The 24,398-nt window shown below is 41.2% G+C and overlaps 1 protein-coding gene across 1 annotated transcript in view; it reads left to right on the forward strand.

Moving 5' to 3' along the window:
- Window positions 1-2,760: 2,760 nt before the first annotated feature.
- CHAT (choline O-acetyltransferase) overlaps window positions 2,761-24,398 on the forward strand; it is a 29,735-nt gene continuing 8,097 nt past the window's right edge. Inside the window, exons 1-11 of the mRNA XM_010567854.1 lie at window positions 2,761-2,823; window positions 4,894-5,085; window positions 7,275-7,393; window positions 8,831-8,884; window positions 11,601-11,781; window positions 12,777-12,954; window positions 17,430-17,599; window positions 19,674-19,774; window positions 19,976-20,104; window positions 21,260-21,382; window positions 22,865-23,006. Of these exons, the coding sequence (XP_010566156.1) occupies window positions 2,761-2,823; window positions 4,894-5,085; window positions 7,275-7,393; window positions 8,831-8,884; window positions 11,601-11,781; window positions 12,777-12,954; window positions 17,430-17,599; window positions 19,674-19,774; window positions 19,976-20,104; window positions 21,260-21,382; window positions 22,865-23,006 (1,452 nt within the window). The remainder of the gene's footprint in view (window positions 2,824-4,893; window positions 5,086-7,274; window positions 7,394-8,830; window positions 8,885-11,600; window positions 11,782-12,776; window positions 12,955-17,429; window positions 17,600-19,673; window positions 19,775-19,975; window positions 20,105-21,259; window positions 21,383-22,864; window positions 23,007-24,398) is intronic.

Below are 24,398 nucleotides of genomic sequence, written 5' to 3' on the forward strand. Positions count from 1 at the left end.
GCGCGCCGGCACCGGCGGAGCGTGAGCGGTCCCCGACGGGCCCCGCCGCTGCTGCGGCCCGCAGGGAGCTGGCGGCAGGCGACAGGGCGGCTCCTGGCTCCTCTCGGAACATCAGCGGCCGCGGCAGTGCGCGCTTCACACGTGTATTGCCGATAACGCCTGCGTTCCTCTTGACTTTGAGCAGAGATGCCCGAGAACTTTAAGGTTATCTTCCTGATAACACCGAGAGTGAGGATGAATAGATGGGGGCTGAGCGTAGTGCCCCAACGTTATATGTCGCAAGCTGCCTCCCGAGCCCACATGTATGGAGAACTCAAGTATAAGCACGGGGGCTTATTTCAGCCCTTCTCTGCTATCTGCTAACGGGGAGATCAGTGCCTTTTGTTGTGGATTTGAGCTGCTGCTTTGAGCCGTGGGGAAGGCCACCAGGCTCCCCAGCCTGCCGTGACTCGCAGCCACCCTGCTAAGCTCCTCACCCCGGCCCTCCAGCTAAGCCAGCTGTAAATAAAAACAGCTAGGATTATTTTTTGTTATTGCCTAATAACTTTGACAGTGCACCTTACAGCCATTCCGGCAAGCAACTTTGAAGTCATCTTGAATTTCTGCAGGATTTTCTCTTGTGTCAGTTTCCTTGTCCTTTCCTAGGCAAATACAGGATTGGGTGTGATGCTAAGCTGGCAGGGCTTGAACCAGAGACAAAGCCTCAGTTCATCCCCGTGACAGAGAAAAGTACAGTTCAGGCTGCCACCCCTGAACTCTTTATCACACTCATTTTACAGATAGGGGAGTCTGTTACCAGTAGCATTTCCCACAGACACAGAGCCAGTATGGGCTTGTAGTCAGTGTGACTCCATAGTGCAGTTTGACAAAAAACATAAGGAAAGAAAGAACAAAAGTCCCAGTGAGAAGAATACCAGCAGGATTTTGCCTTGAGGGGCTCTGAAGACAAAATGGCTGCTCTGTGTTTGAACACCGGTGGGGAGCTAAGGCCAGCCCATAAACAACTGGTAAAGCCACAGCCTTCCAAGAGTTACAGGATGTGTCCGTTTTTTGAAGTGCTTTGAACCTACGTTGCTAGGAATAGAGGGCATGGCTAAGTGATGAGACCTGCGCAGCAGACAAGAGGGAGCGGAGCAGCGCAGCGGGTTAATGTGGCCTTTCCGTGAGGGAAATCGTCTCTCACCTGGGTTGAAATCGTGAGCAGATGACAGATCAACATGAGTTTGCTGTGTGGCTCATTCCAGGGCCTCAGGGACATCTCTCAACCTTATACAACCTCCTTCACAGCACATGGCCCTGCTGGCAGCCAGTGCAGGACGGGGAGAAGACAGGATCAACACAAGGTGTCAGTGACCACATACACATGGACAGAGCCACACTGAAGCCGCAAGGCTGGAGTAGCAAAGCCAATTCCTCGGGGAAGGAATAATGCACAGCCATCCCTGCCCATCGCTAAACAAAACTCTTCATCTCACTTTCAGACACTAGGTTTTTATCCAAATTGTTCTTAAAAGCTGTTGTAGAAATGAATAATGCAATAATTCAAGTGCTCTGAATGTACAGTCCCAAGGGTTTCAGAAAGGAAATATGACGTTCTTTTCTACTTAGTCAACACATGTTGTCTTTTGTATTTTGCATACAGTGCAAAGTAATTAAAAAAAACCCAAAAACCTGTGATCTGTCAAGAGCTGACTGAACAGAAGAACTACTCTGCTTTAGCTGTACCACCGTAATTGAAGGACAACTGCTTGGTGTGGGCACTATTATATCAGAAGAAATATGTGTGTCATATAGCTTATTCTTGCACAGAAAAGGAATGAGAAGCATCTTTAGAAGTGAAAACCAGGATAAGAACAATACCAGAGAGACACAAGTGGAAGCATTTGCTCTGTCACAGATGACTTCTGTGACTTTTGGCAGGTTAAGCCATCTCCCTGGATAGGTGTATGCTATTTGGGAAGGCTGCTGTACGAAGCAGCTCAAATGCAGTGTATGCCACCCCTCCCAGTCCTCCCACAGCCAGCTTGCCAGCCTAGGCAGGTTCACGGGGTCCCCCAGCCCAGAGCTGTGCCCCAAAGCACTGGCACCCTGCGAGCTTCTAGCCTGCAGGGGAGAAAGGCACGACTCCATCAAGCTCCTTTCCACAGCTTCCACACCTTACAAGCGGAGATGAAAGCACCTCACTGTGGCCATGGAACCATGCAATAACAAATACATTTAAAGACTGTGGTGCTTTCATATAAAATGGTAAAGGGAGGACATGTAAGATCCTTAGATAGAAAACTGCAACCTTACTATTACGTGTGTCGACATAAGTACATTCAAAGAAAAGTCACCTCTTTCCTCCAGCTAACATATAACAGTAATACAAAGCGTGCACATCACAGCACAATGCATTGTGAAGTAAATTAGAGTGACAAAATAAACCATGCTGAGAAGGGACCATTTATGTGCATCAGATAGTTCTGGATAAAGAAATTTATAGCGAAATGAGACAAACAATGTCAGAGCAATCTCCACAGGGCTCAGTTCAGCTACTTTTGAATGTTGTATTTCTATTTCTCTTCAGTTTTGCATTCTGAAGCTTCTGTGTATGCTTGTGCAGGGAATACTCCCCATGTACATTTTGGTTATAAATAATGGGTACTGACTGGACTTTAAATCTTTTCTATTTCCAGAACTGAGGCGTGAGGTTCCATAAGTGCCCCCAAGTGGCTTCAGTTTCTGTCCTCAACAAAAGATATCAAAAGGAATGCAGGAATGCCTGTCCTAGAAAAAAACATGCAGAAGAAAGAGAAAGATACATGCAGTAAAGATGAGACAGTAAGTGACTGCTTCTGGGAAAACAAAAAGAAAAAAAGGAAAAAAATATGTTGAAGACAGATGACTTAACTTTTAATGCTGTAAATTAATGTAAATTAATATAAATGTAAACCAAGCTCTGTTCCAGAGCTGATTTCTTCATTTTAGGCAACACTAGTTATCCTGCAGCAGTTTGTAATCATGAACTTTGATCTAACATTAGTGCTTCTCATATCCAAATACACTGTTCATCCCAACATCCTGTGAAGAATTCCAGTAAGTGAAATATTTTTACACAACAGCAGATGCATTACTACACAGAGATGGCATGTAATTATTTCTTAATAGTACAGAACTATCAAACTATCATATATGATTCATTTTCAAGCTGGTTTAAAAGATGCCGGATGTGTAGGCCTGTAAGTAGTCAACCCTTTGGATTTAAAAGCTTTTTTCCTAAGCAGAGTCATGAACTGTACAGTAACCTTACCCAGAAAGATAAGGCCAAAGCCAGGTATCAGAAAGAAATGCTATTTGGCACATCTATTTCCACTGACCAAGAAATCAATGACAGAAGAGATATGCCCTGACTAAACATAGCTTGAAATTGTAGAATTACTATTCTTTTATTTCTGAGATCTAGGCTAAAATGGATTTGCATTTCCATTAATAACAGGTAAACCTATGACACTTCTTATGAGTATCTGAAGTCTTCAGTTTCTAGATAGGGAAACATAATGCAGCACTGACTTCCGTGGCTGTCAAAAGGCAGAACTCGTATTTGAGCTCGGAGGACGCCCACTCCCTGCCTTCTGTTCAGAGCACTTCCTCCACCCCCTCCCTCTCTGCATGCACTAGCACAGAAGTTTGCGGCTAGCCTTGCTCTGAGCAGCAGGTGGGTCTAGGTGACTGCCAGACATCTCTTCCAACCGAAATCACGCTATTATCCTGTGATCCTGTGAAAAGGACTGTCTATTACATCAAGAGCTAGTAAAAAAAATCTGAACTTTACCTGCTTTAGGAGACAGGCAAAAATCAGAGACGTAAACCCTCCAAAAGTTTATGGTCTACACTAATCACTGATAGACAAGCACAGCTGAATTAGGTGACTGTTTCTCAACTGGGAGACACATCCACCTCCCTGAGGAACCATGCTTGGAGCATCACAGCCTCTTGCAGTTTCCCAGTCTTTCATGGACTTGCTTGATTTTCCCACTGCTCCCATAACTTCTCTGGCTTTTATATGACTAATTACACTTCACCTGTTTAATTCTACATTAAAAAACAAAGGAAGCTTAACTGCATGGACAGCATGAGATTGTTTTCTTCCCAGATACTATTGGTTTCCTGCTCCAAACAGGGTAAGGATAAAGCAAGTATAAACAGAAATGTTTTATCAGGCCTTCTAGAAGGGTTCCAGCCTGGCTGACAGCAGAGGTTTGGCAGGGTAAAAAACAGGTTTATTGAGGATTGTATGTAGTCAGTGCTAATAAACAGGTAGATCTGCATTTTTCCTATTTCTGCAATTTTATAACCAGTCATATTACCAATCAGACAAGTATTAACCCACGGTTTTACTGATCACAAGCTAATGCACTTCTTTACTAAAGAAATACCTTCTCTTAATGCATTATTTTATTATGCTCTAATGTATTTGAAGATTTCCTAGAGTCTAGCTCAGACTATATGCTTGCATCATGCCTATTTGTCTGTTTGTCCTAGGATTTCTAGAATTTTTACCAAGGAATATTTTCCTGTTTTCCACTAGTTTCCTGGGCTATCCATTTGAAATCCTCATTGGCCAAAGGCCTACAAATAGAGGTACTGGAGAGCTACCACTGCTTCAGTATTGCATGCAACCACATACTATGTCCTAAAATCCAGGCACTTTAAGACCTAATGAAACTCCACTGAAGTCACACAATTACATGTACACTAATCAGGCATCTCAACTACTAAAACAGAATAAATGGATTAAAAAAGGGTTGCAATGTATTAATCAGCAACAGAAGAAAAAAATTTAAAAAAAAAGAGGACAGTTTGGGAACAAGTAGAATTACTTGCTAATTTCTTTTTTTTTTTTATGATTAGGCAGTGCCAAAACTTCCAGTCCCACCACTACAACAGACCTTACGCATGTACCTACAGTGCATGAAACACTTGGTGCCAGAGGAGCAATTTAGAAAGACCAAGGTCATTGTGGAGCAGTTTGGAATTGCAGGAGGCCTGGGGGAATCTTTGCAGCAAATCCTCCAGGAAAGAAGGGAAAAGACAACAAACTGGGTAAGCAAATGCAGATGAGAAATAATTGCTGTGTTGGATGATGCTCATTTACAAACTCTTTGTGATGTTCTGTAGGTGATCACTGCTTTCTTTCAGTGGGTCAATACAAACAGGGGTCACCACAGATTCTACCAAAGGGAATTAATATTTCAGACATAATTAGGCTAAAATTTTCAAATTATGTCAAAATCCATGTCATTGTTATGTTTGCAGATCAACAGTTTGTTGACATAAATGAGGGAATTCATGCATCTCAGGTGCATGCACACAGGTGTCAGCCCTACCTCTAGGAAGCACTATATTACATCCTTTTTGGATGTAATTTCTTCCTTTCCCTTTAATTATGGGATTTAGAGGTTTTATTAAAATGAAAAATGCTTTCTGATAAGGCTATAAAAAGTGCCTTGCATACCCATCTAGCCAAAGCTCTGATCCAGTCGAATTATTCTGGAATGGAACACTTTAGGGTAGGAATTACTCTTTTTAAATGAAACTATTATTTGCCATTCATTGTCACACCATACCAGTGTAGTTACCCTGAAGTACTTACTTTGCCGAATATACACATACATGTATATATATATCTCACATAGACCATGCTGAGAACTTAGCCTTTAAAAAAGTCCAGCTTTCTGCTTCCCAAGGCATGAAAATTAAATAAGCCATAGCTTTTATCATTCCACAAAGTCACAGTTCATCCTGCCTGCATTAACCGTTAGAATATGGCAGCTGAAAACTAAGAGCACTGATTTCATTGAAGTCCTTCTGTCCCAGCAAGGAAGAGAGACACTGAATAGTTTCATGGATTCAGTGAAATCCTGCAGGCTTGCTACTGATATCAGTGAAATGTGGTTCTCCCATAACTTTTCAGTTGTGTGACCCACAAGAAAACTCCATCAAATTGCTGCTGTAGTCAGAAAAAAAGGCAACAGTACTAGCAGTGCTTTTATTTTAAAAGCAGCACTTAATTTCCGAACTACTTGTTGCCATAGTCTGAGGGCTCCACTAACTGCTGCTGAATCTTGTTTTGTTATTCTGATCATAGAACTTCATGGTTTTGGTGGCTAAATTAACCATCACTTAAATAGTGTTTCTGATAACAAATAACATTCCAGGAGACAACTGTTCATTTAACCACTTATACCGTGAAAATTACAGCGGAAGGATGTATAAACGTTTTCTGAAACGTCTCAACTTTAAATACCAGTTATTAAAATTAAATACCTGATTCTTAAGATAAACTAGAAATGTTTTTATTTAGAATTTAACTTGCCAGGAGTACAGCTCTAGCCTGTCCTCCTGAAGACTCCAGAGACTGTGGGGGAAGCATCTGTTCTAACAGCAATGAAATATCTCAGAGGAAAACTTTTTCAACTGATGCATGCATTCATAATTATTTTTGCATAATTTTGTTGTTTTTTATAGTTACTACATGCAAAGCATGCCTGCTAAACTCTGAAAGACCATTTGATCTTTTTATGAAAGCCTCTATTTTCCAAATAATGATTCTTCAATCTCTGCTCAGATATGAAAGAATACGGTTACCGTACATCTGTGTTTTCAATAAAAATGGTTAGAAATTTAATACGTGTATCTGTCTGGGTCAAGCATCAGTAATCTACATTTGTGTGAGTGGACACAGAGGGAATTCTCCAGGGGACCCATCCACATACCAGTATCTGCAAGACCGAACCATTAGGCTTGGGAAATTCTTTTCCCACTCTGTCTTGCTACAGGACAGTATCTGATGGCTAACAACAGAGCATCTTGGCATGATTTACAAGTATTTGAAGCCCCCCCCGAGGAAAGCCATCACTAGTAAAATTCTTTCTGTCTCTTAAATATATCCCAATCACTATTCAAGAGTCAGCAGTTAGCATGTTGTACTCAAACACTTTTTTGTTGTAGAGAGAAGCAAACAAGAAAATACCCAAAATACCACGATATGGAGCTTGTTTACTTTTTAATGGAACACACTGTAAATTGCCATTGATTGAAAAATAGGATTATGGAATTGCGGCTGATTTCAGCTGAGCTGAGGTCACAGAGCCCAGACTGAAAATGCTCAGCAGCTCCATTAATCAGAGCCCTTGCAGGTCACCAGGAGCACCAAGCACTCTCCCCTCACCCCCAGACTGCCTTTCTGCATGTTGTTCATAGCTTTAAGATTTCATGTCCCCTTCCCTTAGGTGTTTAACTACTGGTTGGATGACATGTACCTCAACAACCGGCTAGCTCTTCCAGTCAATTCCAGCCCAGCAATTATCTTTGCTCGTCAGTATTTCAAGGACGTAAATGACCAACTGAGGTAATGTACTACGACTTTGCAGCTTTTGCTAAATGAAAGGATATTTTAAATGTACTGCTTTTGCAAAAAGACAATCAAGTTTCATTTTAAAAAAAAGGGCTGTAACCATTAAATGATTTCATACTAGGCCTGCTGACTGAGGGCAGTGTTTCTGGGGTTACTCATGCTGATACTCAGAAATAAAAGTGTCATTACATTTATTGCATGAAAAAAAAATGCCAAGGGATTTATAACTTTTCAAAGGAATATTTGCAAGCTTTTCATTGTATAATTCAAGCAAACCATTTTGCAATGGAAAAAAGAAATACTAATTTCTGACACATTGTTTGAAGGAAAACGATCTTTAACATGCCATCACTATGACTCGTAGCCACCCTGCAAACTGAAAAGGCCACACTGGCATTAAACTGTCCCTCTCAGATGCCCAAAAGGGCACCAGAAACACAAGGGATCTAAGAATAAGAATTCAGAAAACATTCCTCCCCAAGAACATTGCTTCCTTCAGGCCCATTCTTCCCAGCCCTGAACTGACCTTTCTCCTTTGAGCTGTTGTGGGCAATTACAATAATTTAAAAAGTGAAAAGGTAAGCAAGTAGCTAAGTACAGAATATACCTCTCCAGACACCCTTAAAACAGGATTCCACTCTTCAGCCTTTGCTAAAACATTTTCTCCTTTTAAAACAGTAAAACAGATCAAATCTACCTTCGTATAGTGCAATTTTCCTCTTTGCTTTTAGCACTCTCTAGCTGCTCATTACTGAACGAATTAACTGCATGTGAATTTATGCTATTATAAAACAGCCAGAACCTTGAAGCCGATATGTGTTATTCTAACATTTTGCGTAGACAGCCAATGCATCTTTTTACTCTACTTTAAACATAACTATAAATGCTTCCATTCATTACTGACTAAATTTATTGTGCACACAGCTTTTGAAAAACCTCCACTTTGCATTTTCTAATGCACGTGCTTTAACAAGGAAATATTTTTCTCAGAGCCTCCCTTTCAGACACAGTGCAAATGGGCAGTGTCAGGAAATAATACACCTGTCCACAGCTCTGCAGAAAGAATATCTGCTTAGGACAGGAAGTACTCTAATAAATTGGACAGCTTATGAGTATTGATATTGAAACCCATGTTAAGGATTCTATTAAATATTCAGCCTCTGCTCCTATTCTCTAAATAAATGCTTTCAGGCTTCCTCCTGTGGTAGTCTGTTTAACCATTTGAAGGGACCATCTCTAGGATTTTGTATTTCTCTTGACGTGAATTAATTTAGGTTTTAGGTGGGGGCGGGGGCCTCTTCTTGCCAAGCCAGAAGACTTTCTCTCCTTATGCTGTGTCATCAATCATTCAGGCTCTCCTCTGTCTCTCAGAAACAGCCCAGTGTTGCCAAATGACAAAAGACTGATGTCACTTCTATCTGCTACTTGCAGGTTTGCCGCCAATCTCATTTCAGGAGTGCAAGACTATAAAGCTTTACTGGACACGTAAGTAGCTTAAAAGGAGAGCTGCTGCTTGAGTATCTGCAGGGCTTCTGATTCAAGGGTGCTCTAGCATGCCCGAAGTCAGGCTGCATTGCACCTCTCCACCATTTGGAAGGGCTGGGGCTCCAGCATGCTTCAGGGCAAGTGCTTCAGCAATTTTTTATGCACTTTCTGCTCTATTACTGCAATCGAACAGGTTGGAGAAGGATTCTTTTTGATGCCTGGTAGTCATCACTCTAGCACGTGCAGTGCTGCTGCCCAAAGGACACCCACAATCTGCCTGACAGGGCTACTGAGAACACACCAGGAAATCTGTGCTCCCCAGACCCAAAGAGCAGCAGCACTGCAGTTACACAGCCTGCACACCTCCCCTGGCACCGGACACCTGCCAGGATGCTGTGCCCCTTCCACGTACTGCACCCTCCATTTAGAACATCAGCCCCCCTGCCTCCCTCCCCCAAAAAAAGAAATAACACATCCCACCAGGAGAAGGAAGCCTCACCACAGACAGGCTTGTTCGGTGGCTAGTGAAAATAAGAAGTTACTTAAGCCATTGCTACTTTCCGTAGCAATAAACACAGGGGAAATCCATGATTGTTTAAATCATGTATGAGGTAGCTCATAACAACATTTTACATAGCGCTTCTTAACCTCACCTAGTATGTTCCAAGTTTACTGCTGAAATCACTGCTCCCCAAAGAATAGAAACAGTGGAGAGCCAAACACAACGGACACCACACTGTGATAGGGAAGGGGTCATTTTCCTGTCTGGAAATACAAGAGGCCTATGCGATATGCTTTAAGCAATGCTTATTTGGATGAGAAAGGCAAAGTTCATATTCAAACAATGAATACCCTATCATCTATGAATTAGGTAAAAGAAAGAGGAAGAGGCTGTTTGATTTTTCATTTCAAAAGTCTGACAGCTACTCCTCAGAAAGTATAGAAGAGGTACTTAATTAAGAACATACTTTTGTCCAAGATATGCAATGCAAATGCATACACCAGCAGTGGTGTGCTATGAAGTACTACTGCATGCATACTAGTGTAGTTCATTGCATCTTTATATGACAGCATCTGAGATGAGATAAAGAAACTACATTGCTTAAACAAAGGATAATTTAAATTCTTACTATTTTGACCTCACTACTCTAGATCCAAAGACTCCTGTGATCAGATTAGCTTGTCTTAAATCAATAATCATTTAAATCCTCACTACTGCGTCCTCATATTGTTATTACTGTTTGCTTATCACCCCTCCTGTATAATTATGAGGACACTGTAATTGTAACATTTTCAGTTCCCTGTTGCTCTTAAGGACTTCTACCAGCGAGTGTACTGCTAGCTTCTCTTGGATCATCCCACATGCAGAAGCACAATATTCCAGCCCAAACCGAGGCATTTAATTTTAACTGTGCAGGTATTCCATGCAGTTGCCAGAATTAAATATTTCAAACAAATCCTAACTTGCTCACATAAAAGAGTTGTAGGATCTTACACAGGCATCTCCTAAATCAGTACAAGATTTTTCTGGTGCCATCAGTCAGCATTAATAATGCCTTTCTTAACTGCTATAATTACAGATTGTCTTGTCTAAATCTACCATGCTATTCCACTATTTTTGATCATCATAGATGCTCTTTAAAACTCTGTTAAATATAAGCAGATTTCTGCATTATGCAAAATGTGGGAGAAGGAGAATGCTAATAACCCTGTTTTGCTGCTAAGGAACAAAAAAAATTAAGCACCTGTACAAGGAAATAAGTGATGCAGAGAGTTTGAGAGCCAGGAAGTGAATATCCCTGATTTAGAACTGCAGCAGTTCTAAAGAGACAATTAAACAAGATAAACTAGCATAAAATGTTACCTATATGACAGTAACCCTCCTTGTGTGCTTCTTTGCCCCTGCCCCTCTCTGACAGGCTGGAAGCTTAGTTCTCTTTTGCTGAGGGAAAACCTCTGCACTACAAGATAATCTTCTTCCTGTGGTATCTGCAGCCTCTCCCAAGTGACAGCACCATTATTTCCTGCTACAGTGTCAGTGGGATATTTTACAATCCATAATCATGATTGTGATAACTACTTTTTTTTTTTTCTGGCCACTGAAGAAGCCTTTTAGGATGTGTTGTTTTCACATGCCTTCCAATAAAAATGGAATAGGTTTTCAGCACTTATTCCCCCATAGGTCTAGGTAAGGATTAGCACATAAGCAAGTCTCTGTGGAAAACAGAAATGCCCTCTGTATTGCCCCAGTCGTTCCTGTTCATCAGGCAGGGCCCTCTCACACACTCCATAACCACTCTGCACAGTACAGGGCCACTGTGATTTGCAGTGAATTTCGTCAGTACTTTTTTTCAAGGTGCTATGTCTTTTCCAGCTGTTCTTGCTGACTTCCACCCTGGCAGGTTTCCGAGGTCCCATCTAGGCAGGCTTCCCATGCACATTGCAAAGCTGCTTGTGACCTGCTATTCTTTCCATTTCCACTAGATGATAATGCAATTGCTTAATGAATATGCATGAAGCTGCCAGGAATGATGCATTTAACTTTGGTATGGGAATTCATTTATTTCCCTTATACTGTAATCTCGTTTTATTATTCAATTTGTGTCATACCTGATCTAATTGTAACAGAACAAAGGACAGATTAGATTTCTTTTCCTTTCTGTTTCTCTCTCCCCTCTCTTCCTCTGGCTTTGTTTTTCTCCTTCTCTCTCTCCAGCCATGCTTTACCTGTTGATTTTGCTCGTGGACAGCTGTCTGGTCACCCTCTCTGTATGAAGCAATACTATGGACTCTTTTCTTCCTATCGTCTTCCAGGACATACCAAAGATACACTCGTGGCCCAGAAAAGCAGCGTAATGCCAGAACCAGAGCACATCATTGTTGCTTGTAACAATCAGGTAAATGAGTGTTCTTTTTTTTTTATACCTTTCTATATTTCTTAGTTTGCTTAAATTCACTCAAGAAGAGCCTAATCTAATCACTGTTCAGAAACACAATTAGCATGCTACGTATGAGCTCACTTCTTACCAAGCATTCACTGTCAGTATTTCCAAAAGATGCTTCTGCAGCATTTTTGTCTTTAGCCCACATTATGTTTCAAGTACAGTGATGCAGAAAGGAAGAATGCGGCAGAATTCATTTGCTTTCACATTCAAACAAAAATGTTTATTAAACAGAGGTGAAACCACAGAGAAAAAAATCTTATTAGATTGCATTTGCTGGAAATGCTCTTCTCTTGACAGTCAAGTATTGGCACACAACACATGGCATATATACCACCATCGCGTGTAGGGGGACCTGAGCTATGCCTGAGGAAGTTAGCATAGGTGCAGGCAAAACTACTGAAGCCTTGGAGTGAATCTGCCCCAACCAACAAATGGCATCGAGCAGCAGAGTGTGTTGGCTGGGCAGGGTACCTTACAGCACAGCTTGACTATTTGTAGTACTGGAGCCATGCCTGCAGGCCCCCTTGGAATGAAGGGGTAGATCCTAGTGGTCCCTTTTCCAGGAAGTCCTGTTCTTCACCTCAATGGGAAGTTCTCTAGATTCTCTAGGTTATTTTTAAACAAATAATACCATGGAAATAATTTGCATACTTCCTGATTTTATCTCTTCAGGGTTTTTTAAGCTTATTCAAATAACCTACGTTTTATTTGAGCCCAACACACAATGTAAGTCTCCTGAAGCAACTGGCATTACACTGGTGTAAAAACACAGGAGGGGTGAGCCCTGGGCCAGTCCCCAGTGGTTTTGTGCTCCATTGCCTGCAGGCCTGGCTCTCCAGGCAGGACTTCAGCATCTCAACACCCACCCAGGCAAAAGTGAAATGTTGGACCAGTAAGAGTCCAACCCATCTGTGACTGTTCTTCTGACTTCTGTCATTTTTTTGCAGTTTTTTGTTTTGGATGTTGTCATTAATTTCCGTCGTCTCAGTGAGGGAGATCTTTTCACTCAGTTACGAAAGATAGCCAAAATGGCAGAGAACGAAGAGGAAATGCTGCCTCCAATTGGCCTGCTGACAACAGACGGAAGAACAGAGTGGGCAGAGGCCAGGACGATCCTTATGAAAGGTTAGCAGCAGCAATCCCAGCTTTCTCCTCTTCATCATCTTCCTCCTCTTCCTCCTCACCATCATTGCCTTTCTTTGCTGGGAGTGAACATTACAGCAAATATAGGACTGAATGTGCAACGGCACTGCTGAATTTTTCTAGCAGGACAAAACTCAATACCTGTAAGTGTTCAGATGTGTGTTACCAGGGAAGCCGCAGATACGGTTTGACTCTTTGGCTGTGTATGTTTAAGTGTTACGCCATGTAAATAGCTGTCACTCATTCTTTGTTTTTCATCACATAAATTACATTACATCAGATTTTGTGATTTGTCTCTTTCTTCACATCCATTTTGTACCAATAGGAATGATGTATCCTCTTCACTTTTGACAACTATTAGACATTTTTCATCTCATCTAACAAAGGCATCTACAAGTTAAACACCTATTGAATCTAGCCGTGTACTCTCTCTAGTCAATGGAGAAAAATAGAAAGTACCAGGGCTGATTCATCCAAATCTTAAGTAAGTATCTAGGAAAGGTGATACCAGTTATTATCTGGGGATAGTTCTCTCTGTCTTCCAACAGGCAGCATTTAGCTGTCTTGGATTCTAGACTTGAATACCTGACTTTGAAACAGATGAAAATAAAGGATGGGATTGGTCAACTCCATCACTTCACACCTTATATATTTTACCCTGAAGATAAGTGATGTAAACGCCCTCTTTTTGCCATTTTAGATGACTTAGGTATTCATTTTCCCTCCTGAGAAAAGTGTTAACTCATCTCTTTATCCCCAGTTCTGCAATGCTACAGAAAATATTTCTGTTTTACCAATGCCCTGGACCACACAAGAGTTGCCAATAGTCTCAAAATATGTTTACCATCCTAAGGAAGACCTTCACTTTCCTTATTCAAGTTTATCTGTGCTTATATAACTTTATATAGATAAACACACACACGCACAGAGTCCTGGCCATTATTAGAGCATTATTATGTGGTACCAGTCTCATCTTTAGGTTTTTCCCTCCTCATCTTTTCTTTTTAAAGCAGGAGAAAAAAAGATTCTTTATTTTAATGAAAACTGGGATAAACACCTAATCATTTATTTTCACGCCATGCTTTTAAGTAAAACAGTGAGTACCTTGAAACCTGTAGCAGAATCATCTTTGTAAACCTACATAATCCTAAAGACAAATCAACAAAAACTAGCAGGACCATCTCTATGGTGTTTTTGGATTGCCTGGCATTTGCCAAAATATTCATTTTAATGAGGAAGCAAACCAACTCAGTTATGCAGCTGAAAAAAACCAGATTCTGCACTAGCAAATATTGCAGCACCCTGATGTGAGCCTTCTGTAATCTAAGCAGGAATCCCATCCTAGACCACTTGTATTAGCACAGCTCCTCTATATAGTATAATACACTGCTGTTACACATGGATACATGATTATTAACAGCCCTTTTTTCCTTCTTATCTGTGGTGAAATGTTCATGCAACAATAACTAACAGAGGAAGAGAAAAGCCTCTAGTGAAGCAGTGTGAGGTGGAAGGGGTCACTCCACAACTGTTCTGTACTGGGTGTGGAAAAAGATGATGCTTCAGGACAGAGAAGACCTATACAGCACTTTGCAGATGTTATGAAGGAGATATATACATGGGCCTGCATAGACCTACAAGTAGAGGATAGGTCTTCTAGGTGAGAAAATTTCAAAGAAATTGTAATAAACCTAGCCATCACGGATTTATGAACACATTCAATGTTTTAACTGCATTCAGGCTGTAGAACTAACTCACTTTCCTAAGCACAGGAATTGAATTCTTACTGCTATAGGGGCTGCTGTCCCATGCATACTATATCTGAATTTGATTCAGAACTGTCTCCTCATGTTTTTGTTTTTAAAACAAAACCCCAAAACCCCAACTAACCAACAGCTGACTGGCCAATTCAATGCAATTGTGTGCATTAGAAAGGAAGAAGGACAAGAAATGTCTTGTAGGGCTTTAGGCTTGTTCTCATACTTCTCCGCTGTTTCAGCTCTTTCCGAAAATACTTCTTTTCCGTCCCAAGTCACAGTTCATGAATTCTTGTGCCGTTCATTGCCCGTTTTACATGATAATTTTTTCAGTGTTTGATCAGCTCTTTGGACATGTCTGTTTCTTTCTGTAAGGGCATCTTTCCCCTATGTTTCTTTTTCTAGCAGAGATTAATTTTATTCACTCTAATACCTAGACTCAAGATACCCTGAAGCCATATGTCAGAATAAGGGATTCATATCTGTCAAAGATGTGTGGGCAGCAGCCACAATGAAATATATATAAACCTATCAGACAACATAAAGCAGAATGCTGAGCAAGCTGTGAGCAGTTTGTAAATCACCGTCCAAGCAGTTTTTCCTTGAAGGTGCCTGTCCACAAATACCAGCAGCTGATGTATATGGGGCAACTTCCATTCAAAAGGGTCTTTTCAGCCTTTGCATTGATGTACCCAGACCATCAATGGAATAAATACCACAATTACGGTCAGCCCTGCAAGTGTCAGATACTAGAAGAGCTTTACAGCAAAGAGGACAGGGACGTGTCTTCTCCCTTATAAAGCTTCTGAATGCTTTTGAAGACAATTCATAGGGACATCAGTGTTTTACATGTTGTAGGGAGGCACAGATCACTGGCAGAAAGCTCAACCTATCTGCATGCCCCATCAATTACAATCTCCTGGCTCAAGTCTTTGTAGGAGCTGGCAGGAATGCCAGGTGCATTCCCTAGGACTCTGCTTCTGTGGGCAACGGAAGACAACACACTGTGTGCTCCACCAGGTCCCCACACAGCCTGCAAGAATTCACGCTGGCCATCCCTGTCACTTGGGCCCATGGCTGCCAACACTCCCTCAGAGGAGCCACCAGACAGCAATAGAGAGTACCTTACCATAACTTGCTAGAGGCCACACCTCCGCCCTTCCTTCTCAGCCACTGCTATCACCTGCCTTTCCTTCCCTTGGCACCTTTTTCTTTTCTTGCATATTTGCGCTCTTTTTTACTACACAGCAACTGGCGAATGAACCTGGATGATAACAAGCATCTGTATATTTTCTAGCTCCTCACTAACCTATGTTACTCATTTTGGGAAGATACAATTTTTCTTACTTGACAAATGCTGTTCTTTCAGAGGATCAAGCTACTTTTCATATTTCCAAACATTAAAAACATGCACATTTTGAAATGGCTCCATATTTCAAATGCAAATCAGAATTGTTTCATTTTAAACATGTTTTCCATTCTTTCAGTGATAATAATCTCCTGAATTGAGCACAGATTTGTTGAACTTAGCACAGACTTGCAAGAAGTGTTGATCAATCTGAATTCATATCTTTCATTAAGAACATTCTGAAACAAAAACATTTTCACCAAAATCTAGCAAAACCAGCGGATGAAAACTGATCCGTTAAGAATGGAAGGAATTTTAAGTTGATGTTTGAAAGCCCTTTTTCCTTTGATCTTGTTAACAACCATTTAACAGCAATTAATGATGTTATATGCTTCAGAGCTGTATTAAGTGCTCACAATTAAATATTTCCTATGCTTCAAACTGGCCCTCAGAAGTGTACAAACCTTTACCTTCGTAATTTTTCTGAGTTAAAGAAGCTGAGAAAAAAAAGGCCTCATAAATACACCATTAATAAGGAGGAAAGCGCTGAGGACAACATAAAAATAGCCTTTGTGGTCCATCTGTAGAAGCAAGAGTGACAGCATAGGGAAAAGAAACAGAGAAAGAGACCCAGAAAAAGGACATTTTATTCAGCATTACACTAGTGGTAGGAAAGAAGTGGAATGTATCAACCCATGGTTTTGGCAATACCATGTTCAAAAACTAAACCTCACGACCTCATCCGCAGATGTTTCCTCGTGATGTAGGCAGTATACCCAGTCCAGGGCTTATTTCTCTAAAGTACAAGAAATTACCAGGGACAGGAGAGAGAGGAAGGTTTTATACAAGAATACAAAAACAACATAAGCCCTGCTGTTCCTTGTCCAGAAAAGGGTTTTAATAGGAGAACAGCACAAAACGAGTATAGGCCCTGCTGGTCCAGAGCAGAATACTGCAGCACTGCAGTAATAGCGTGAGCTCTGAAATTTTCTATTTTCCACCTGTCCTCTCTGTAACTGTTATATATAAAATAAGTAAACATTGCTGGCTTTAAGAGTAAAATAGATCTATTTTGTAATATAATTACTTCAGGAAATGAAAGGCAGAAAAAGAAAGTGGATATTATTGAATCATATGAAAGATACAGAGATATTGCAAAAGTTAACACATGAACGAATGCCTTGGTGTAACCTTTCCTTGCACTGAGATGTTCTGTTGTTGAGAGCGCTCTGCAGGCACCAGCTCATTGCAGTCATGGTCAGATCTTCAGTGCTCTCCAAGACCACAGAGTTCCCCAGCCAGTCCTGCACTACAGGTAAGAGGATGTGAACATTTCACTCTTTTATCCCCAGACTCTACTAACCGCGACTCTCTTGACATGATTGAACGGTGCATATGCCTGGTGTGCCTGGACAGCCCAAGCGAGGTGGAACTCAGTGATACAAACATGGCACTGCAACTGCTACATGGGGGAGGCTACCATAAAAATGGGGCCAACCGTTGGTATGACAAACCTATGCAGGTAAAAACCTTACGGTTCTATGATGTTACTTGCACGTGGCAAGGGACACCAGTTGCCCTTGTGGTAGGAACCACTTAGAATGAAGTGGGAGAAAGAGGGGGAGGTGGTGTCAGCATCTGCCAAGGCAGGGTTGGTGTGAGCAGCACCGTTCCTTGCAAGGCAGGGGAAGCAGACCTATTGCCTTGCTGGCAGTGGGGGGGCCTTCTCCAACACAGGTGGGCTTTCACCTTCCCTGAAGTTGCTCTTTGCACTTGAGGAGGCAGACAGATACACAGACATACAGATAGGTAGACATCTGATTAAAAAAAAACAACAAACAGTACACATTTAATTACATTCAATCAAATGAAATAAAAATGCTGGACTAGCATCCCAGAACAAAAAAGAAAAGCACAATGGCTTTCTCTGTTTTCTCTTTTCACACATACTCGTGACGTCCTAGAAATACTACTGCTTATAATTTAGTGTGTGTTTAAGTTAGTATTAAGTTCTTACTTAACAGACTGCTTACTCATTTGATGACATCCTTGTTGAGGCTTTCCTGGAAGTATTGATTTCTCCAGCCTTTTTCCCCAATCAGATTTTGATTATCATATTTGAAAGTGTTGCACTGTTATTTTGACATTTTGCATTAGACCCGGGGTGAAGCAATGTATTAATCTCCAGCTGTCAACAATGTTGACACCTCATGAAAAATTGAAAAAACCCTGACTGATACATTGCTTGTGCAATGCTTGTTGCTCTTGCCATATCTAAGAACAGCAACATAAAAAAGGAAACCACTAAACTAATTTCACTTGCACTGACTTACCCCAGTACAAATACATTTCAGTAGTCGTTACTGATTTATGCCACTGCAAGTGACATTATTAGCAGACTCCAGTGCTGTGTTTTTAAAGAACAAACCATTTGTCTAGTTAAAATCCCTTGTTATTTGCAAGGCCACTAGTTGAGATGTTTCAAGCAGATGAGAATAAACAAGATTTTATTTTTGTTTACTATCAGAAGGTAGCAGAAAGCAAATAAATTTGCACAGTATATGGGAGATCTTCATCTGTCAAGATGTACTCAGGCTAGAAGTAATTCAAAGGCAAAGAGAAATTCTTAGGGAAAAAAGATCCAATTTTCTTTCATGCAAATGCAGATTACATAGAAAGGCATTCTCACAGTAGGACTTGTTCTTTCTCTCCATATTCTTCTTCAACTTTGCAGTAATGCATCAGAAAACATCCAGCTAAACTTTCTGCATCACACACTTACTCTGTGAAAACCCCATGGGAACCAGGGAGGCAGGATGCATATGTGTGATAGCTCACTCTGCACATATGTGAGTGGGAGAAGTCCAACCAAAGACACTTCAAAAGAAGTGGGGGAAAAGTCCAGAAAAAGGACAGAAAACATGTGAGACAAGTTGCAGTTTGGTCCTAGACATCTGCTTTTGTTTGAGATGCAAAAGTAACCAGCCACTTGGGGGTATCACAGAACTACAGCGCAGCAGGTTAAGTGTCACCAGTTATACCATGTGTATGCAACAAAATCAGAAATGAAGACAAGTAAGAGGGAAATGAAGAAAGCACCACAAAAGAAAAGGTGAAGAGGAAGCAGAACAGTAAAACAAGCTATGAGAGAGCTATCAAATAAGGATGACTATGCTTATTTGATACAATATTCAAAATAAAATGTGATCCTAAGGGACTTCCCAGTTACGGAAGTTGCATTGCCCCCAAATGTGGAAGGAGAACCCCAGCAACAGGTTTTCTCTACCATAAAGCAAATGCTAAATCCAATTCTTAGACTCCAATGGGAAATGCTAAAATTTATATTCTCACAGGACTCAGTCCAAAATAGTAGCATGAAAGGGATCCAATGCAATGCCATTCATAGGACAAGAAAGTCTCCCATGATAAATCTGTAAGTCACCCACTGATCTGCAAGTCAAGGAAGTTCCTGATGTGAGTAATAAGAAAACCACAGGAGAATGACAATATCTTCTGTTAGGTGGCTATCATGGGTAACTTACCCAGAACATGATTTATTCACTATGTATCTTGCAGTTGTTCTTTTTCTTGCTTAGTTTGTGGTAGGAAGAGATGGAGTCTGTGGTACCGTGTGTGAACATTCCCCTTTTGATGGCATCGTACTGGTGCAGTGCACTGAACACTTGCTCAAGCACATGTGAGTCCCCTTTCAGTACTCCTATTGTATCCACTCTAGCCCCCAGGAAGCCTCTGCCAGTGGCTAATTCCCCCTGGTGCACAGGGCCACTAAGACCCATACAACTGTTGGAAATCAGTCATTTACCTGCTAAAAAAAAGCAGTGTTTAACAAATAGATTATTCCTGTGACCTTAAAGACTTTTCTCTCACAAACTAACAGGAAAGAGAGTTCCAAGAAATTAGTCCGAGCCGATTCAGTGAGTGAGCTTCCTGCTCCACGGAGACTAAGATGGAAATGTTCCCCTGAAATTCAGGCACGTTTGGCATCAGCAGCAGAAAAACTCCAAAGGTAGAACAGATGCCTTGTTTTTCTAAACAATGACTGCAAGCTGAGAACTACCCAGCACATTTTATGCAGGCATGGGTTTCCTCCTAGAGGGCTCTCCCTGCCCTCCCACTCCTCCTCATCTTCCCAAACTGGACATACCCAGCATCCCTTTGCAGGATGGCACCCTTATGGGCTGGAGCTACTTCGCTGTATTCAGGAATTGCATTACCATTGCTTTCCTTCCATGTAAATATTAGGAAAGCTAAAGACCACCAGAAAAACAGTTGAGTCCTATTTGCCTGGGATGCAAACGGTGCAGGTCCTCGGCTTTTGTGGATGCACTTTATGGGTTTGACCTGACTAAAGCCAAAGCCAGGGCAATGGGGATATGTATATGGGACAGTAGAATACAACTGGTTTGAATAAACAATTTGAATTCAGGAATGTAATTTGTTTACATCCATGTTGCTCCCACAAAGGTTAGTTCTTCTGACTGTGTTTCCAGACTGTAAAAGATTTGCATGATCTTTGGGGGTGGGGATGGCAATGATATATTTTTTTTCAAATTATTTCATCTCAACACTCAGGCCTGTGATCGCTCTGTAGAGAATTAACATATGGTCTACATGATCAGCTGTAAGTACATCCAGTGTGATTGCATTAGATGAGACCTCAAAGTGGCTAGAAACATACACGAGAGTATGAAAACATTCAGGGTGCAGAGTAATTCCTTTTTGTTTTTAAATAAAGGTAGTAGTCCTCTAAACTGAAACTTGCAAGGAGCTTACAGCCTTCATCAGGTTTTAAATCCACCCATTTCTCACTGTAGTAAATCTCACAGAAATTTGTTGAGAACAAAGGAGGCCCTGGCTTAGCCTTCAGGAGTGGAAACACTAGGTTTTAAAAGAAGGTGTTTTACTCACATGAACAGAATGACCTGAGTGCCATAGCTCATGGTAAGACTGCAGATAACAAGCCCAGTCTAGAATCTGTATGAATAAGAGTTACTGACTAGGAGCAAGTTACCAAAGGCCAGGACTGTCTGCAAAGCAGGAGCCCACTCATGTCCAAGGGAGTACAGGCAGGAAATGATCTCTGGGTTTTATTTGCAAATGGAAATGGAACATGAGATTCTTGCATCTCCCCTCACAGTAATTGCCTCTGCTTGTTTTCCAGGATAGTAAAAAATTTGGACTTCATCGCCTACAAGTTTGAGAACTATGGAAAGGAATTTATTAAGAAACAGAAGATTAGCCCAGATGCCTACATTCAAGTAGCACTTCAGCTGGCATTTTACAGGTAAGGTTAATTCAAATCATAGGAACAAGGTAGCACAAGAGTAGATTCACATTTTGGTTTTTATACAGAGGGTCCGTTTTTGACTCGGCACCCAAACAAACGCCTCCTGCATGGAAATGAGTGATCTTGCTTAATGACTGTAGGTCAGACAAGATAGAAGTTGCCACCCAGTTCTGAGACAGAGTACTCCTTTCCTTCACTCCCTTTCCCTCTCCTTGCTCTACCTTCCCATCCCTGTGTCCCACACATGCCATTCCCAGCCAGTACCCTCCCCAAAGCTGTCCCTCCACTGGGCATAGAGAAGAGGGTGAGGGGATGTGGCAGGTAGTGGCAGACAGCCCCACCACGCAGAGCAGCAGAAGCAGCTAGGGAGTCCAAGTCCCTTGCCACTGCAGGTAGCTTGGGAGGAACCATGGCAGTAACCCATAGCTCACCACATATTCATCCCTTGCACCGCAAGGTGAAAAGCATTCACAGGGAAAAATACTACAGCAGCATATCAGATTCAGAGTTCCTACACAGGATAGTAACTACTGCTGCTTCCTTCTTCACAGGCATCCCAAGATTTGATAATATCCTCTAATTTCCATGGTATTATCAAAGTTAAAAGCTCCTTTCTACGTTGTCAGAACAGCTAACGCTCCAGGCTAGAAATCGGTTGCATGGTTTCCTGCAGAACAGCCTATTACACTAATAATTCCTTTATCATGTCAAATTAAATCCCGAAGCAGTCTTTACCTAGTCAAAAAACAGAGATGCCTAACACATTTTGCATACTCCATTAACATCTGTTAAACATCCAGTTTGCGTATTCTATTAACCAAACTCCAACAGTGACCTCGTCCAAGATTTTCATCTGGATGCCAGTCATGATATAAATCCCATGTATGCAAGAAAAACCTTGGGGCACAGTTATGTTCCGAGACCCCTGCTTCAACTGGAAGGCACAGTAGGTCTCCTGAAGCAAGGAATAGTAGCTATATATACCTGGACCCAAATTAAACAGTATTTGCTATGTGGGTTTTCATTCCATCTCTCAGTCTCAAATAGCAGTCTTTTCTCCTTTTAGTTTTCTGTTTTTCGTTCACACAGAGCATACTTTTTTCTTGTTTTAAATAAAACATATTTCAAGCCCATATGTAAATGATTAATTACACAATTATTTTATGATGCAGTACAAATAAAACATTCCTTGAGATCTTTCAGTAAATTTTAGCTTTACTAGCCTTGCTTTTACACAGCAAGTCATTTTTTACTGGCAATGCATAACTAAAATGTATACAGCTGTATGCAGCTCCTCATATTAGAAAGGAGTGAGCATCCATCTTTTTTAAGTTTCTTACAGAATTGTATCAACATTAAGATGAATACTATGCAAAAAATAAAATCATGGCTGTAACAATAAAACATACCAAGCCTATTTCTTTCAGTCTTTATGACTCCTTGAAAATATTCTTTGTTTTTCTTACTTCATTCTCTCAGATGCCACAGGAGACTTGTCCCTACCTACGAAAGTGCTTCCATACGCCGATTTGATGAGGGCAGAGTTGACAATATTAGGTCTGCTACCTCAGAAGCATTTGCTTTTGTAAAAGCAATGACTGATGACAAGACAGCTCTATCGGTATGTTGGTCTGGCTACATCTGCCTTCTTTGGCAAAACACTAAGCAAATAGCGCATTCACAATCCCCAATCTCTCATTTTTTAAACTGTTAACCAAGAACATAAAGGCATAGGGCAGGGTAGCAAGCCTTACAGGATTTTGGGTTTTGTGCAAACCAACCATTAAGCTAAATATAAATATTTCTTTATTTTTATTTAAGATTCAGAGGTGCCTAAACATGACATTATAAGAAACAAAACAGCTGATTTTAGACTTAGCACTGTCTTCTGAATGATCTATCATCATATCCAAATTCAGCTCCCTACAGAAATCTAGGCTGAACATGCAAAATTCAGGATCATTATACTGCCACACCAGGGGAATTGCCTGGCAGGTCCCCTGCAGTAGATAGCTCTGCTGCAGATTGCAATGTGTGAAGTGATACAATTCACATGCTTTGATTTCTGCATAAGGTTCTGGCTGATCTATTTGGTTTTAAAGGTATGTTTCTACCAAACAGAGTTAGTTCTATAGGATCCTCAAGGGGCCTGAACCTTCATGACGAAAAAACTTCATCAAGCTAATAAAGCAACTCTCCAAATTGTCCTGACATCATCCTGCAAAAAGAAAAATTAAATTGCCTTTCTTTGAGACACCACCATCTGTTTGCCAGAAGCATGAGTACTGTACATAGTAGATGGGGACGCAAAGAGGTACAGCTGAGAGAGCTGAGACTATAGCTGCACAAACAGCTTTGTGCGCTGTCCCGCCTGCCATCCCTGGAGAGCCTCTCTCAACGTCTCTCCATGTACCACTTCCACCCACTGCACTTCGCTGCTGTACAGGGAATTTCCAGGTGGTTGTTTAGATGCAAAACGCTGCCACAATATAGATTATTTTGCACAGTAAGCCCACTCCAGTGGCAACAGCCCACATGGCTGTTGTTTAGAATCTAGCATAGCATTGCTAGAAGTATTGCTGGGCTGTATATTAAGTGTAAATGAATGAAATATTGTAAACCAAGCTCTAATGTCCCAGAGGATGAGGAAAATTTGCCGAGGAGTGCTCTGTTCCCCCACTGCTTCTTCAATCTCCTTAAGGTTACCATGCCCAGAACTTAGCCCATGATGAACAAGACTCAAATAAATTCCGTGTTAAAATGATAACTCCAAGGAAACCTGAAGTAATTCCCTACACTGAGTGGGTAATTCAAGGCAGATTATGACCATACTATTACACATAATAGTGACTACCATACAGTAGACAAGAAGAGGCAGTTGTTATTTGCTATCAGTCCCTGTCTGACAACATGGTTCTTAATCATATTTCATTTGAAGCTGCTGTCATCTGTGCACACCCTCCCCTCCACACTTGGGCACTCAGCATACCCACAGCCCCAACACACATTGCCG

This window comes from Haliaeetus leucocephalus, unplaced genomic scaffold, assembly GCF_000737465.1.
Source record: "Haliaeetus leucocephalus isolate CR32 unplaced genomic scaffold, Haliaeetus_leucocephalus-4.0 Scaffold229, whole genome shotgun sequence".
Classification (NCBI taxonomy): domain Eukaryota; kingdom Metazoa; phylum Chordata; class Aves; order Accipitriformes; family Accipitridae; genus Haliaeetus; species Haliaeetus leucocephalus.